The sequence below is a fragment of the Pleurodeles waltl genome, chromosome 8, assembly GCF_031143425.1.
Source record: "Pleurodeles waltl isolate 20211129_DDA chromosome 8, aPleWal1.hap1.20221129, whole genome shotgun sequence".
In the NCBI taxonomy this organism is placed as follows: Eukaryota; Metazoa; Chordata; class Amphibia; order Caudata; family Salamandridae; genus Pleurodeles; species Pleurodeles waltl.
The window spans coordinates 790,724,001-790,742,466 of NC_090447.1; the positions used below are offsets into that span (position 1 = coordinate 790,724,001).

General features: G+C 45.0%; 1 protein-coding gene across 1 annotated transcript in view; it reads left to right on the plus strand.

The window, feature by feature from the left end:
- Nucleotides 1-18,466, plus strand: part of SYAP1 (synapse associated protein 1) — a 112,462-nt gene that overhangs the window by 74,289 nt on the left and 19,707 nt on the right. The window contains exons 6-7 of the mRNA XM_069205037.1: nt 5,481-5,626; nt 7,102-7,160. Coding sequence (XP_069061138.1) covers nt 5,481-5,626; nt 7,102-7,160 — 205 coding nt within the window. The remainder of the gene's footprint in view (nt 1-5,480; nt 5,627-7,101; nt 7,161-18,466) is intronic.

Genomic DNA, 18,466 nt, shown 5'->3' on the forward strand with positions numbered 1-18,466 from the left:
AAAATAGAATTAAATTTAATAAAATGCCAACAAAATGACAAATAACAAAATGCCACCAAAATTACAAGAATCAAATAAGGGGAACCAAAGATATGATTTTAATTTTTTTAAATGGAAAAACCCCCAAAAAGCACAAAGTGCTTATTATAGTCAGTGGTCGCACTAGAACAGAACCTAGGCTCAGTTTGGTGCATACCGCAATGGAGCGCAGGTTGAATACGCTAACAAGGTTCGCCCTGGTCAAAGATTTCACCTTATGACTTCAGTAATATAGAAGTTCTATTATATCACAGAAGTATACTTCTAAAGCCCCCCAGGACCTCAGGGGATGCACTTAGAGATTCACAAGGTGGCAGGCAAAGATCACCAGAAGGGTTAGTATAGGCCCAGTTTCAACTAATCAGCTGGGCAGCTACAGGAGAAGACCTCTTGTAGTTTGTTGTGTCCCTGTAGATCAGCGTTATTACCTTTTGGATTCTGTCCTTGTCCTGGGCACAAGATGGAGAGCAGCCGCAGCAGGTCCAGTGTTCTGGCCTCTACTCAGGTGTCGGGCAGCAGGTTCAGTCCTCTATCGATCTTCCACAGGTCCAGGAGTGTTCTGAAGTTGGTACCTAGAGATACCACAGTATGCCTGGCATGAGCTGTTAGGTAAAAATGACCCATGGGGATGCCCTAACCAGTGGGTTAAAGGTTCCCGGGTCTACCCCTACCCACTTTGGGATTTTCAAGATGGCTGAAGTCTTCTGCCGCACTAAACTTGAGCTCTGAGGGCTGGGGTGTATGTGTGATGTATATTATGATAATCCCAGTGTCTTCTCACATCCAACTCTAAAATCCAGTTTTAGGCAGTCTCTGTACTACCCACAAACTCAGAATCAGAAGTCTGGTAGAACAAAGCTGAGATTTTAGCAACTAGACAGTGAATGCACATAAATTGTTTTGGACTTCTGTTTCCCTCCTTTGAAGTGCACCCCAATGTCTTGTGAAAAACTCCTGCAGACTGTCAAGCAAGATCTGACACAGTGATGTCAACAAGAGGCCCACTAATGTAGGCCGTTGTGGCTGGAGGGGTGGGGGTGGGGACAAAACAATGTTGTAGGCCTGCGTGTTAGCTGCATCTGCTTGTCACAGAGTAGGTGTCTTTGAAGTTAATCGGGCCCTTGGGCCCAGGTCAAGGGCACAACACTACCCCACACCCAGTGCCTTTTGTCCTGGGAGCAAGTTCACACCTCATTCACTCCTATTGAAATGCTATTATTAGCCGGCAGAAGAGGGAGAGCTCAATGAAGATTTAGCTTCCAGGAACTTCGGGCATGGCAAAGGTAGTTTTCCAAAAGTCGTTATTGGAAACTTTTTTTTACAATTCCAACTTCACCAGTGAATTGGACTTGGAATAAATATTTCAAAAGTCTACAAAGTAAACTTGTAGATGTTTCCTAGGTGGAGGTAAAATTTATTAAAATTAATATTGTATCTCAGTGGTTTCCTATGAAACTGCCAACCCTGCTTCAGTGAATATAGCTTCTATGGCTTTTTCACTAAAAAGATATGTTTAACAATAAGGGCCTGATTACGATGACAGATGAGATACTCTGTCAAAAACGTGATGGACATCCTGCCTGCTGTTTTACAGGTTCCATAGAATATAATGGAACTTGTCATATGGCAGACGGGATATCCGTCACATTTGTGACGGAGTATCCCATCTGCCAAGGTCATAATCAGGCCCTAAATGTTTACATGTCAAATTTCAAATACCATGTACCCTTCCTTATAGGCAGTAAGCCTATTTAAGGATGACTAGTAAGTCTTTAAAAGGAAGGTGTGGACCTGTCAGTAGGGGTTATTTGGATAGGTCAAATTTGTAGTTAAAACCTGCATAACCAGGCTACTGTGGAATGCCTGCACTCATGTTTACATTGTCACCGTAGTGTATGGCACAATAGGTGCTTGTGCCACTTGTGACATTTAACTTATAAGTCCTGGGTACCCCTTGCTACCATATACTAGGCGGGACTTATAGGTAAGTTAAATATGCCAATCAGTGGGATGCCAATTCCATAATAGTGAAAGGAGAAGCACAATCACTTTGACACTGCTTAGCAGGGGTAAACTGCATCTGTTCTATAACCAGCAAAAACCGGGTTCAGCAAAAATGAAAAAACAAATCTGGGGATACCCTGAAGAAAGGGCAGATTTCAAGCAGGTACTGTTGTACACGCAATACTCCTTTAGCTTCTGAGAGTAAAGTATTGAGTGAGGTGAACGACGCTCTCTCTGTGGTGTTACAATTCTCTGTTGTAGTTTCTGATAAGATTTTATTGTTGGAACTGTGGGGTGAGAACACTATGAAAATATAACCATGTGACTAAAGCTGGCTAGAGGCGATATTTCTTCTCCCTGGAGCTACAGAATGGCCCTCATATATGGATTGATGCATGCTGGCATAAAGGTTGATTTATGATGATTGAATGGTCTGAGGAAATTTGAAAAAATGTGGTATCTTAAGCTGAAATGTCATAGGCAAACATGATGGCATTCCTGGGCTTATTCTATTGAACTTTCTTTTTGCTCCTTGGATCGAAGATGCTAACAAGCGAAAAGAAACCAGAAAATGGAATGTGGAGGCAGGCATACATACCAACCCGATTCAGGCCGGAGACTCCCGATATTTAAAGTAAAAACTGCATTTTAACTGTCTCCCACCTAAACTTGAGTCAATTTCAGTTTTAGTCAATGAGGAACGTGAATTCCTTCATTTTATTTTCACTAGCTTCCTGTTTCCTGTCTCGAAATGTGGGCATGTATGCAGTGTAAGCTGGGAGTCCCGGAGGTTCATCTGTCAGCTGTCTTACATGTCAATAGTGCATGCCCTGCCAAAGCTTGTGGGGAATGGAGCTTTCATCGTCTTCATTTCACTTTGACGTCAAAGTGGGTGGGAACATTTGAGAATGAAGTTCCCATGCGTTTTTAGAAATCATTCGTATACGTTCTGTGAAAAGAAAAACTGTTACTTAACAGTTAACTCTTGTCTTAATCTGCCAGAAGCTAAAGAAGGTTTTTTTTAGGATGGAGGGAGCAGACGGGCAGGAACCCTTTCATATCCGGCTCACCAGGGTGATCGATTTTCCTAACTGGGTTGAGTATGAATGCTAAGGCTGCTTGAGATATACATATAGGACTGCACTCATGGCATCTATCACTCTTATATGAGCATAATCACTTCAAAACAAATGTACACAGAACATTTGATTTGCTAAGTGAAAATGTTTCTTTAAATACCCTCCCATGCTTACCTCTGCCTTTATTTTTAAAATATTTTGAAATATTGACACTTGGAAATCATTATAAGACCATTTTATCGTGTATGAGAGGAAACGATACACTTTATTGCCAATAGGTAAAACAACTTTTAATTGTTCTTTTGACGTTTAAATGTTCTTTTAATGTTTACATACGATATTACCCATTACATTTGTCGTTTTTCGCATAGCGCTCTCACGCTGATGCACTGTTCAAGCCCACTAACAAAAATCATAAAATGAAAACCCACTCCCATATTTTCCCCAAAGTTAAAAGTGCTCTTCCCATGAAACACGTTCTCAAATGTTGCACAAATAAGTATATTATCATGGATATATACCTTCTCGGTTTCAGATATATCGGCATGGAGAATAAGAATGCATAGCTTCTTAAAGCAATTTTTGCATTCCTCAATGTGTATTTTACAGCATAACCTGTATGACTGAATGTTTATGAAACATGCAATATTTTGTTATTGTAGTTCTTGTGCCATCCTAAGCACAAAGGTCTTTGCAATGAAAACATATGTATGTTAGCGTGGTTTATATACGACCCCCCCAGTTGAAAAGTCATACATGCATGTTTAGAATAAACTCTACATTTTGTGCCTTAAGTTAGACTGGAAAATAGACCCATTTGCTTTAAAGTGAATGGTTTGAAAGGGTAGCACCATCTATGCCATTTACCTCTTCTTAGATTTCTCTATGCCTTGTTCAATACTTTCATTGTTCGAGCAAGGCCGCTTCGGTGTCCATTACTGATTGATTAGTGATATACAAAACTAATACATAACTGATTTATGCATGCACGAGAAATCTGAGGGAACACAGTAATCCTAGGTGTTTTTCATAGGGCATATGAGTCAGTGTTGCCTTTGACCATATATGCTATCTGGCTTCCATGGAGTTGATCAGATCATTTTATCAGACACACACTTCTGCACACTAGCATTGAGCCGGACACTGTTTAGATTTTTTTCTTAGCCTAAGAAAGAATCCAAATAGTATCCATCTTCTCCTAGGGGCAGGGGCACAAGCATCTGCCCCCAGTGAGGTGCCGGACGTTATCTTAAATTTACACCTAAGAAAGACACTCGTGTCTGGACTTTCAAGGAAACCTACAAACCCCAGGCATACTTGAACATTATATACTTGGAGGAGTCATGGTCGGTGTGGCTTGCGAGAATGTCACCACGTTTTCTTACCCAGAATGCAATACATAGGTAAAAAAAATCCTCACATTTCTGTAAAGGAATGTGTGGGGAACGTCAGAACGCCAACCTTTCAGCATTCCTACCCTGCTACCAATAAAAGAGAAGCAGCCCAATTATGGAACCCTGTGAAGTCAATATAGTGTCATTGTGATATTCACAGGGTCATAGATTTGTCATATTACTGTCCCATGTAAAAAGCCCACCCACGTGTGGCAACCTTGAATGGTAGAATTTAGCCATCTCTCTGAAGTTCCGTAGTTTTATTTCACAGAAAATGGAATAATTATGATTTTTCTACCCATAGTTTGTTACGGGGGATTCTGGGTAATAAAACATGTTGGGATTCATCACTGTGGATTCCCCATAACTTTGTTTTTCAAAAATGTCTGGGGTTGGTAGGTTTCCCTGAGTACCCTCTGCCCCAGAGCCCAATACTGCAGACGATCATCTATGAAATGCTCCCTCTGGCGCCAATCAAAAACATTCCGTGGTCTCTAATTTGTGAATTTCTTTTCAAACCCATGGAAAACCCACATGCCTAATAACACCACCCTCAGAAGAACTAGTGAAACCTTGATTTGGGCCAAGCATAGGGCGAGGACGACTGAATCAGGCCATCATGTTTTGGGTAAAACAAATTGCAGAGAATCGGACAATTGTCTTGTTCAGTGCTATCTCCCAGTCAGCCAATCAGCGTGAGGGAGATCTGGCACCTAGTAAGGATAGGATTAGTAAATTAAATGGAAGGTGGAAAGTGTGTAGGATAAGTAAAGGTTAACAAACAATGTGTACAAGCATGAATAGAGAAGTGCACCCAAAGAATTCTAACTTCAGGTGTGCTCCCTGTTTGGTTACGACCCTTTGTGTGCAAAAATAGTATTGACATGTCAACATGTCCTACTCTTTTTGTTAATTATATTTCATGTTGCATAGTGTTATAACACTTGTTAATTCCCTCCTGTAGTGTCAAAGAAGATGTATTCTGGAGAAATTACTTTTATCGAGTCTCCCTCATCAGACAGTCTGCACAGCTCACTGCACTAGCAGCTCAGCAGCATGCTGTGGAGAAGGACGCTAAGAATGGCTCCAAACAGGAGAACGACTTACCAGGTACTTTAATTACCACCGACTCATGATTTTGTGGTTAATAACTGGACTTTCCAGGATGTGCAGTGTTACAACGACAATGAGCCAGCACTCTTCTGTAGATGGATTGCAGAGGTGGGGTGTAGATGGTATAGGGCGCCAGGCGGGCTCTGAATGAAAGAGAGGAGTGGGAAGAGGAAATGTGAAGTGAGAGAGGGACGCAGGGGAGTTGATGGAGGGGAAGGACAATAAAGCGAGAGTTTTATGTTGCTGTGTGGTGTAAATATTGGACAGGATAACTAGAGGATCAGACAGAGGAAGAGTGACTGGTCCCCTTTCTCACGTTGGCAGACACTGATATTGGCAAATATACACACACTGCAAAACAAACTTGCAGAGCCATATATTAGGTATCCAGTAGTGCCTGTAAGGGGTTGTATTTGTGTCCACAAAGGGGTGGTATGGCAAAGCACACAGCATGAGACAGGGAGCATCTATCTCAATGAATACATCACAATTGTCATCTATTCTAGTACATTACCCGTATGATCCCAATGAGGTATCACCCATATTCGCAAGTTATTTCCATCCATCCTTGGCACTTTCTTTTGATTATCAAAATCTTGAAATCTAATTTAAATTTAAATCTTTTTGTATCTAAGTACAACAGCCATTAATTTCCTCTATAAAAGTTCCTTGTCAGTGTGTCACCCTCCAATATTGTAATGGATAGTTCACATACTGTCCTTAGTTTTGTTCTTTATGATGTACTTCTTGGTACCAAATTACCTAGCTTTAAGTTGGAGAACTTGTAGTGTGAATCAGGTAGAAAATAGTCTAGCCGAGGCCAGTGTTATTTGTTTTTTGTTTTTGATTACTTCTTATTTGTTTAAGTGTTTATGGCAATGATCTCAAAGCGTCATGGAAGAATGACTGTAGCAGGGAAGGCACTTGTATTTCAGAATGGTTTTCTGTTATTTAATATGACCCCTCATTTGTAACGCCTACTACAAGTATGGAATATACTTGTGCCATTCTGAGAAGTTTTGCATGTTGTTCTTGTGTTTCATTTCAAATGAAAGGTAGCATAACCTGCAACAATTTTTTTTATGGGAGCAACACTGATGCATCCAAACCTTTTGGCTGTATTTAGAAGAGCATTGAGTTTCCATCAGTAGCATTTGTAAGGAAGAGGACACTACCATGCAAGAGGAAGGGTGTAGTATTTCTGATCATGGAAATTAAAATGTGTCCTGTCTTACTATGAGGAATGATAGTTCTGAAATAAGCACTGCCATTTGTTTAGCCTTGTAAACGTTCAAAAAGGAAAGCTTTTAACATTGTTTACAAAAGGCCAAAGTGAAATATTTTACTTTTAGAAATGAGCGGTTAGTAGAATTTTATTAAATGGGGAAACTGATTGCTTTGCAGAGGAACCGTCGTCCATGTCTCTTACTCACACACACACTTTCTTTTTTTTATTATTATTTCTTTTTAAGAAACGGTACGTCCCAAAACACCACCTGTTGCTGTGAAATCAAAAGGAAAACCCCATGAGGTGAGAGGATATTTTTATGTTTATTGTTAACATCGCCAGAAGTTGGAATTGTAAAAAGTAGGTTTGATGGCATATGTAGCTGTAGATACACATCCTCTGCATACTTCTGCCACCTAGTGTTGGGTCTGGAGTGATGCAATTTGTTTTTCTTCAAAGAATTGTTCCAAGTCAAGAGCTGAGTGACTACTCCTCACTAAAACTATCTGACAAGTCCAAGACTTTGACATTGGCATTGGCGTCTTCTTTCTTCTCGGACCGACAACCATCAGCCTGCACTTCAGTGCTGACCAAACCGCACTGACCAAAATCTTCGGCATATAAATAATCAGAGCCAAAATCCTCTTAACATAGACTCAGGTTAATCTTCTACTTCCCCTTCTCCTGTGGAGCCCATCTTGGAAACCATGGATGCTTATCAGTGCCGCCTCTAATTACAGGAGGGTACAGGTCGGATTGTAACCACGTCTTCCTCTCCTGTTTCTCTCAAGCAGAAGCTCTCTTTCTTGGAGGCTTTGGATATTCCTCTACCAGCCAAAAAGAGGACAAAGGATAAGGCTACTAGTCCTCTACATCGACCTTATCCATCTCTTCCTCCACCACCTCCTCCTTCACCTCCTACTTCACCGCTACCTAATGCCTCTCCCCATTCTCCCACTTCACCCTCACCGGGAGATTACAAATCCCAGGGTTCTCCTTTGTTTTGCACTGGGGGTTTTGGGGGGCCTCAAGACAATGCAGACCCTTGGGACACTTATGATCCTGCACGCCACTCACCGCCTGAAGACACTACCTCATGCTAGCAGGTAGTAGCTAGGGCAGCTGCATTCCAAAACAAGGAGCTGCATAAGGACCTAATTGAGCAGGATTTCCTGTATGATACACTGTCTACCGTTCACAGGGCATACAATATCTCCCTATGCTCCCTGGCATTCTTTGCCATGCAGAGGAGATCTTTAAAGCACCTATCTGCTCTAGGGTTATCACACCAAGGATGGATATAAGCCAGCTCCTTCTGACTCTCTCTACTCTAGGTCTCCGGTTCAACCCGACTCCATTGTAGCCACCACAGCTTGTAAGCAAGCCATTAGTCAGGCCACTGGGGACTGTCCTCCCCCTGAGATGGAGAGTAAAAAGATTGGCGCTGCTGGCAAGCGATTTGCCGCACAGGCCGCAAATCACTGGTGTATCGCCAGCTCACAAGACTTAGTAGCCCTGTGCGTCAAGGCTCAATGGGATGAAATGGAGGAGCTCCTCCAGTTCTTATGAGATGAGCAGCATAAAAGGAGGCAGCAGTTAGTTGCAGAGGGGCAGATGATTTCCAGGAACTCAGTTCCGCAGGCACTGCAGCTCTCAGCATTAATCACAGCGTCCTTCTCTACAGACATACTTGGCTGCACTGCTCCAGTTTTAATTCTGAGGTCCAGCAGGCAGTCCTTAATGTGACCTTTAATAAGGAGCATCTATCTGGGCCTCAAGTAGACACCACACTTGAGAAACTTAAAAAAGATACAGACACTGCTAAGGCCATAGGTGCCCTTCAGTTCCCTACACAAAGACTACTTTATGTTTCCCTGGGTTCAGAGGTTCCTACAAACCCTCCATCTCTGAGGTGTCCACCTAGCATCCTAGGCAGCCGCAATCCACCTATTCTAAAAGTTTCTGCAGAGGCTCTTATAGAGGTACCTGTAATAAGGGGAGAGGGGAGGGCTCCACCTCACGCGTCTCTTTCTCCACTGCCAAGCAGTAACGTCCTCCACCTTCCCCCTTGACCATCCTAGTCAGAAGACTGCAACATTTTTACTCACACTGGGTCAACATTACCTCGGACCAATGGGTCCTTTCCATTATCCAACATGGTTATTGTCTGACGCTTATCACCACTCCTCCCAATATTTCACCTCACACTCACAGGCTATCTCAGGGACACCTGACCCTTTTCAAGCCAGAGATCTAATGCCTTCTTCTCAAAGGGGCCATAGAGTCGGTTCCATTACAACAACAAGGCGCAGGAGTATATTCCTTATACTTTCTGATTCCTAAGAAAGGACAGATCTCTCAGGCATGTACTCATCCTCAGACCATTAAACAAATACATCCTGTCAGAACACTTCCACATGGTCACTTTTCAGGACGTTATTCCACTAGTATAGCAGGGCGACTTTGTGACAGTTCTAAATCTAAAGGATGCTTTCTTTCATATACCAATTCACCCTGCACATCAAAAATACTTAAGGTTCTTCATTGCAGGCAAACAATACCAATTCAAGGTGCTTCCATTCGACGTCACTACCACTCCCAGAGTCTTCACAAAGTGCTTAGCATAAGTTGCCACACACCTCAGAAGGCAAAACATTCATGTGTTCCCTCACTTCGATGACTGGCTCATTAAAGCTAGCGTGTTACACCATTGCCAAAAACACACATAGTTGACAGTGGCCTGGTTTTCACTTTTAACACTTACAAATCTCATCATCAGCCTCTTCAGGTACAACCTTATCTAGGGACCATCTTGAATTCAGAGTTAGGGTTAGCATATTCCAACCCGGCTCGTGTCTAGAACTTTCGGACTCTACTCTCTCAATTTCAGGAGAAACATACTTACACAGTCATTGCAATTATGCGTCTGCTGGGGATGATGGCGTCTTGTATCGCCATAGTTCCCCATGCCAGACTTCACATGCGTCCCCTACAGCAATGTGTCTCGTCAGTGGTGTCAGTCACAGGGTTACCTGGAAGATCTAGTGTTGTTAGACCACCAGACTCACTGCTCTCTGCAAAGGTAGAATACCACTAACCTCTTGAAAGGGCTGCCATTTCTATACCCTGTGCCTCTGGTCACATTAACCACAGATTCATCACTCACAGATTGGGGTGCCCACCTTCAAGACCTCACGGTACAGGGCCTCTGGGATCTCAATCTCCAGTCACTACACATAATTTACCTTGAGCTTTAGGCCTTTTTTCTTGCCCTGAAAGCATTTCTTCCTCACCTCTCCCACAAGGTTGTCATAACATGACAGCCATGTATCACTTACAGAAAGTTTTTTGTGGGGCGGAGGTGCACGGTTGACTCATCTATCACAACTTTCTCAGACAATATGGAAGTCGGCCCTCCACTACCACATTCACTTGGTGGCAGAGTACCTCCCTGAGATGAACAATGACTTTGCAGACCTGGCCAGCAGGTTGTAGCAACAAGTCCACATGTTGGAACTCAACCCACAAGTCCTTCAATCATACTTTGCAAAATGGGGAACTCCTTACACAACCTTTTTGCCACAGCAGAAAATTCAAAATGTACAAGCTCCACCTCCAGTTATCCACACCCTCTATCCAAGGGTAACGCTGTATGGATGAATTGGTCAGGAATATTTGCCTACACTTTTCCACCTCTCATTCCATTTCTGGTTTGGTGAATCCGGTAAATGTCTTTCACCATGATCCTTGTAGCCCCACTTGGGCGCATCAACCATGGTTCACCACAGTTCTGGACCTGTCAGTAGTCCCCCACGAGAAGCTCCCCAACAGACTGGAACTTCTCACTCAAAACCAAGGACAAATCAGATAGCTAGACCCCTAATCACTCAACCTTGCAATATGGCTCGTGAGGCCTTAGAGTTTGGTTACTTAGGCTTGCCTGTGGAATTGATGGACATTCTCAGGGCCCTGTTATGCTGCAAAATGGAAACGTTTCTTTTGCTACTGTCAACCCAAACATATTGACCCCATGAAAGCTACTATTCAAGAGATTGTTTTTTGATCCATTTAAAAAAAAAAAATTAGTGTACACTTCCATTGTCCTACATCTTGCAGGTATATCTGCATATTTACAGAACAGACAACATATTTCCTTGTTCAGAATTCCAGCCATTAAGGCTTCCATGGAAGGCCTTAAACACATCATTACACCTAGAGTTCCCCCTGCACCATTGTGGTACCTGAACACTGTACTCACCAGACTCATGGGTCCTCCTTTTAAACCACTCCATTCATGTCAACTTCAATACCTTTCTTGAAAGGTAGCTTTCTTAGTTGCCATCACATCACTAAGTCATGTTACTGAGCTCCAGGGGTTACCCTTGGGATAACCTTTCTTCCAGATTCATAGGGCTAAGGTAGCCCTTCGTACTATCCTAAGTTCCTACCTAAGGTAGTTTCTCAGTTTCACATAAACTAAATTGTTGAACTACCCGTCTTCTTTCTGCAACTTGATTCTGTTGCAGAAAGAGCCATTCTCACTCTAGATGTTAAAAGAGCTCTCATGTTTTACACTGACAGAACTAAAGAGTTTAGGAAAACTAAACAGCTCTTTGTGGCTTTTTCATCATCGTGTAAAGGCAGCCCAGTATCCAATTCTGGCATAGCTAGATGGCCAGTTTGTGTATACAAACTTGTTATGCTAAAGCAAAGAGACTGTTACCTGATACCCTAGAGCAAAGTCTACTAGGAACAAAGGTGCTACATTGGCTTTTCTTAGAAACATTCCAACAGCTGACATTTGTAAGGCAGCTACATGGTCTACACCACACACATTCACAAAACAGTAATGTGTGGATGTGCTAGCATGCCAGCAAGACAATGTAGGCCAGGCTGTGCTACAAACACTTATCCAGTCAACTGCAACTCCTACAGGCTAGCCACCGCTTTTATGGAGGGACTGCTTTACAGTCTATTCAGAGCATGTGTATGTACAGCCACACATGTCATCGAACGGATTGTTACTTACCTGATAAACATCTATTTGTGGCATATAGTGCTGTAGATTCACATGCTCCCTCACTCCTCCCCGGACACCTGTGGCCATTACAGTTACAATATTGTTTTGTATATGTACATATATATTTATTTCTTGCATGGACATCTTTCTCTATATATCCCATCCTTGCACTCTTTTCTCACTGCCTGCGGGAAAACAATCCAGCAAAGGAGTGGATGGCCCATGTGCAATATCACTGAGATGAGAAGTCACTCAATCTCATGACTGGGAACACTTCTTCTAAGAAAAACAACTTTCACCACTCCAGACCTACTTGAATACAGGAGTATGCGGAGCATGTGAATCTACAGCACCACATGCCATGAACAGATGCATACAGGGTAAATAACATAATCCTTTTGCATTATTAGGTGATGACCTTAACCAGATAAGAATTGTTTTTTTTCTGGATGCTTTACACTAAACTGTGACAAACTGTAACTTTAGCATTCTTAGAGTCACTGTAAGTGCCTCGGTCCATTGAAAAAAATGTTTAAGCCCATCCTCAATATCTGAAGTGAAATAAAAAAAAGTGGATGGATTCCAGTGCCCCCTTGTCATTTCTGGCAAACCAGGATCAGCCCATTGATATGATCCCTACTGCATTAGAACTTTTATTAAAACACCCCTTGGGAAAGTACATGGGCCACCTTGACTTGTTTTATTAAAACTATCATTCTGATAGATACTTCTAACCACAGAATCCTCACGTTTGGATATTCCCCAGGTGTCAGACTGGCTTTGGAAATTGTTCCACAAGAATGCTCCTGTGGCCGATCTAAATGCCATTGTACATCTCCATGCTGGCTCCCTACCTCTCCGGAAGTGGGAAAGTGGAGCCACTTGAAAGGGCCAGCCTTGTGTGCAGATGTCAGTTTCTTTCTTTCTGATGGATACAACTACCTGTGGATTCCTCACCTAAAGAATTTTCCCCACGCGCCAGCATTCAACAGAAATTTTCTTCTAGCTCTGCACGTCGACGATGACGTCACAATTGCCCGACTCCCACGCTTCTCCGTATGATGTCATCCAGGCAATAAGAGGTCCTCGTCGATGTGCAGACGTCAGTTCCCTTTTTTCCGTGCCTTCGAGTAACGTTTTTTTCTTTGAGGCTACCGGGGAGCTACTGTTTCACTTTGTGTGTAACAATGTCTCAGCCAAGGAAGTCGGGTTTTAAACCCTGTAGGGAGTGCGGAGGTCGAATGTCGGTCACAGACCCACACGAGAATTGTTTGTGGTGTCTGAGCTCTGACCATGAGGTCGAAGCGTGCGGTTCATGTCAGCGCATGAATCCGAAGGCTCTCAAGGAGCGGGAGGCCAAGTTGTTCCTGGCAAGGTCTAAGAAGAAGGAAAAACATCATCGTTGTGAGTCTTCTTCCAAGTAATCAAAATCTCACAGGCGACATCGGGACTCCCGACGGCAGCATGATTCACGGCGCCGGTCAAGTAAGGACTGTTCCCGCTCAAGGTCGCAGTCGGCTCGGCGTCGAACGACTTGGGAAGTTAGTCCGACTGTGACAACTCTGCCTCGGACGACTCCTACTTCTCCGACGTCTCCGCTGTCGGTCTTCGTATTCGATCCTCACCAGGAGCCGGGGGTCTCTCCAGCTCAGACGGAGATGCCCTAGCCGACGCCGGCTTCGCCTGATGCACCGGCTCTGCAAGGTTATCCGGTGTTCCTGGCACCAGGCACAGACCCTGCCGCATTTCTTAATGCGATGTTCAACATCTTTGCCACCATAGCTCCGGGAGGTGGTCATTCGGGACCTTCAGGTCCATTGGCCTATGACATGGGTGTTCCGGATTCATACAGATGGATGCCCTTCATGCCTTTCCTTCCTTCGGGAAGTGCTGGTTCGGCGCCGGTACTGATGGCGTCACCTAGAAGACCTGTGACGCCGACGACATCTACTGCCCCAGCGCCGATGAGTTTGCTGCAGCTTTCATCTACTCTAAAGAAGCCTACGCGCCGATGGATCCGGCGTCCAATGAATCCGATGGTCGATGCCGTCCGAGGTCTTCGGCGCCGGCAGATGCCTTATCGACGCCAAGGATTGAATCCAGGCTCCGCTCCAGGAGGTTGGCTCTGAGGCTGTTAGAGGAGCAAGAGTATGAGAAGCAGCTCTTGGAGGAGGGTGAGATTGTGGAGCCCCTGGGAGACCTGCAAGGCTTGGGCACGGCTAGTGATTTGGACACTTCCCCAGAGTGGGACTTGGCATCTCCAGGGGAGTACACTGAGGAGGCTGCCTCTTTCCATTCGGTGGTCAGGAAGGCGGTGGATTTTCTTGACCTTCCTCTTCCAGCTGCGGGTGTTAAGACGAACATTCTCACAGAGTTTTTGCATCCTTCTTCAGCTGTGGCAGAGACGCTTCTTCCGTTTTAATGAGGCACTTATTGACCCAATAATGGAAGTGTGGAAGAAGCCTGTGACTTCGACGGCAGTAAACAGGTCTGTTGCAAGGAGGTATCGGGTGGCTCCTGGAGATCCAGCGTTCTTGTCCAGACACCCGACTCAGGAGAGTTTGGTAGTGCAGTCTTCATGCTCCTCACGCTCTGCTCCGGGATCTTTTCCAGGGGTTCCCACGGACAGGGAGTCCAAGAGAATGGACCAATCTGCTAAGAAGGCGTTCTCTTCATGTAGCATGGCCCTCAAGTCAACAAATGCTACCTGTATCCTGGGAAGGTACATTTATGCTCTCATGGACGAGGCCAAGACACACTCTACATTGCCTCAGGAGGTGCTTAACCTTTTGGTGGACGCTCAGGCGGCAGTGACCCAGGTTATCCAATCTGGGCTTGACACATCGGACTCTGTGGCCAGGGCTATGGGCACATTCATAGCGGCAAGACAACATGCCTGGCTACGGTCTTCAGGATTCTCTCCCGATGTGCAGACAACCCTACTCGACCTGCCCTTTGATGGGGATAAACTATTTGGGGCAAAAGCTGAATCTGCCTTGGAGCGGTTCAAGGAGAATAGGGCCACGGCAAGATCCTTGGACTTGCAAGCATCCACCTCCACTTCCTTGAGATTGTTTAGGAGGTTTAGGGGGTTTGGGCGTGGCTCTTCCTTTCGAGGGAGATTCCAGGCAGTAGGACAGCAACCTTCGACAGCTCACCCTTATAGATCATTCAGGGGCAGGGGTAGAGTTTGTACTAGAGGGGCCACCCAGCAGCACTCTGCCTCTTCCTCTTCCTCCGGGTCACCGATATTGTGGGGAAAGGTTATAGTCTTTACTTTCAGGAGTGTCCCCCTCCCATCCCTCCCCACCCATCCTTCTGTTCGGAAGACCATCTTCTTTTACTACAACAGGAAGTGCTAATCCTTTTGTCGAAAGGTGCAGTAGAGTTTGTTCCAGAGCAGGAGAGGGGTCAGAGCTGTTATTCAAGATATTTCCTAATCCCCAAAAAGGATGGTCGGTTGAGGCCAATCCTGGACCCTAGGATTTTGAATTGGTTCCTCAAGCAGGAGAAGTTCAAAATGCTGACCCTAGCACAGTTCTTTTGGCGTTGAACGAAGGGGATTGGATGGTGTCTGTCGACTTGCATGATGCTTACTTTCATATCCTGATCCTCAAGTCGCACATGAAGTATCTCCGGTTTGTGGTGGGGTCGCAACACTATCAGTTTGTGGTCCTTCCGTTTGGTCTTACTTCGGCACCTTGAGTCTTCACGAAGGTGATGGCGGTGGTTGCAGCAGAGCTCAGAAGAAGGGGGATAGCAGTATTCCCTTATCTGGACGATTGGTTGATCAAAGCCAAGTCTCCGGGGCTCCTGTGGCGTCACCTGCAGTCGACAACTCAGTTGTTGTTCGATCTGGGCTTTTTGGTGAACGTGCCCAAATCTCACCTGGAGCCCTCTAAGCGCCTCCTGTTCATAGGGGCAGTATTGGACACAACATTGAATCGGGCCTTTCCTCCGCTGCAGCGGATTCAGGACATTTAGGCGTTGATTCCAATGTTCCAGAATGGAGCGGTCGTTCCAGTCCTCAAGGTTCTTCGTCTGCTCGGTCTGTTAGCTTCTTGCATTCTGCTGGTCACTCATGCATGCTGGCACATGAGGGCTCTTCAGTGGTGCATCCGCAGGCAGTGGTTTCAACACAAAGGAGATCTCGAGGAATCGATAAAGATTTCCAGAGATGCTGCAGCAGATCTTCAATGGTGGGCTGCGGATGGCAACCTTTCCCAAAGAAAGCCGTTCTCGCTGCCACCTCCGATGGCCACAGTGATAACGGATGCCTCCACTCTAGGGTGGGGTGCTCATCTGGGGGACCTGGAGGTAAAAGGTCATTGGTCTCCAGTGGAACAGAGGTTTCACATCAATCTGTTGGAATTGCGGGCGATCCGTCTGGTTCTCAAGGCCTTCCTCCCTTCGCGGTCAGTTGGTTCAAGTCCTAACGGACAACACTACCGCGATGTGGTATATAAACAAGCAGGGAGGAGTGGGGTCGTATCTTCTCTGCAGAGAAGCTCTATGGCTCAGGTCCTGGGTCCAGGACCATCGGATTTGCTTGGTAGCAAACCATTTGGCCAGAGTTCTGAACGTGCGTGCGGACGGTCTCAGTCGGCGCATCTCGACCGATCACGAGTGGCGTCTTCATCCAGACCTGGTCCTTTTACATCTTCCAGGTGTGGGGGTATCCACAGATAGACCTGTTTGCCACTCAGGAGAACGCTCACTGCCCGTCATTTTGCAGCCTCCAGTATCCGGTGCAAGGAGCTTTGGGGGACGCGTTTCAGATGTCGTGGAAGGGTCAGTTGCTTTACGCGTTGCCCCCCATACCCTTGATTCCTCGGGTCCTGAGGAAGATCAGCCAAGACCGGGCCCAAGTCATCTTAATAGCTCCGGATTGGCCAAGAAGGGTGTGGTATTCGGACCTCCTCCGACTCTCTCTGTACCCTCTGCTCCGTCTTCCTTACAGGGCAAACCTCCTCTCGCAGGCGCAGGTTCTACACCCCCACCTCCAGAGCCTGCACCTACATGCCTGGAGGTTGAACGGGGCAATCTGAGTACTTTTTCTCTCCCACCTGATGTGGTGGAAGTTATATTATCGGCCAGGCGACACTCCACCAAATCTATCTATGCAAGCAGGTGGGCTAAATTTGTGATATGGTGTGGAGAGAATCAAATTGATCCCTTGCGTGCCCACTTATCTGACATCCTGTCGTTTGCGTTATCCTTGAAAAAGAGGGGTTGTGCAGTTGCCACTGTTAAGGGTTATTTATCTGTGCTGTCGGCCTTTCTGTGCCTTCCAGACCAACCCTCCTTGTTTAAGTCCCCAATTGTTTTGAGGTTCATTAAGGGTCTCACTAACAAGTTTCCGCCCACTCCATTCGTTATGCCACAGTGGGATCTGAACTTATTGTTGGTCTTTCTTATGGGTTCACCGTTTGAACCGATGCATTCTTGTCCTTTGAGGCTTTTGGTTTTAAAAACTGTTTTTCTAGTTGCCATTACATCTGCTAGAAGAGTGAGTGAGCTCCAGGCTCTTAGTGTGGAACCCCCAAATACTTCCTTTTACAGGGACAAAGTGTTGTTAAGGACCAAGGCAGCTTTCTTACCGAAGGTTGTTACACCCTTTCATTTATCCTCCACCTCATCCATCAAAGGAGGAAGAGAGGCTTCACCAACTTGACCCAAGAAGAGCGTTGAGCTTCTTCGTCGACAGGACGATCAGCGCTTCGTCGGTTACGTGGGGAAGAGGAGAGGCAAAGCTGTCCACAAGAGAACGCTTTCCAGGTGGGTCATTCTTTGTATCAAATTGTGTTATTCTTTAGCAAAGAAGGAACCTCCTGTGGGGCTACGAGCCCATTCCACCAGGGCTAAGGCGGCTTCATCGGCCCTAGCTAGAGGTGTTCCTGTGGTTGACCTCTGCAAGGCGGCAACTTGGGCATCCCTCCACACTTTTGCCAAGCATTATTGTTTGGACTCTGAAGTTAGGATGGATGGCCATTTTGCACGCTCAGTGCTGCAGGATTTCTTGGTTTGACCATTCAGGCACCCACCACCGAGTGCAGTACTGCTTTGGGACTCTATTCTTTAGGTGAGGAATCCACAGGTAGTTGTATCCATCAGAAGAACAAGTTACTTACCTTCGTTAACGCCTTTTCTCGTGGATACATTAGCTACATGTGGATTCCTCACGGTAACACCCGCCTCCCCGTTGCCTGGCTGGTCTTACCAAGATTTCCTTTGGTGAGCACCTGTATGTTGTACATACGTATATTCTGATGCAATGATTTATATATGTGTATATATTTGTTTATGTATATATATTTAAAAAAAAAAAAAAGGACGTGTATATATGTATATATTTATGCATATATTTCGTATTGTAGGATTGTATGCAGTGGGTTGTTTATTTCTATTGGTTATGTTTCATATTAGTGGAAATAAATGTTGGTATATAAGTTTGATTGATGTGTTCATATCACATCTGTAGTGTTAATGTTCTCCTGTTCGCCTCAAAGGCACGTAAAAAAATGCTGATAACTAACGTCTGCACCTCGACGAGGACCTCTTATTGCCTTGATGATGTCATAAGGCGTCA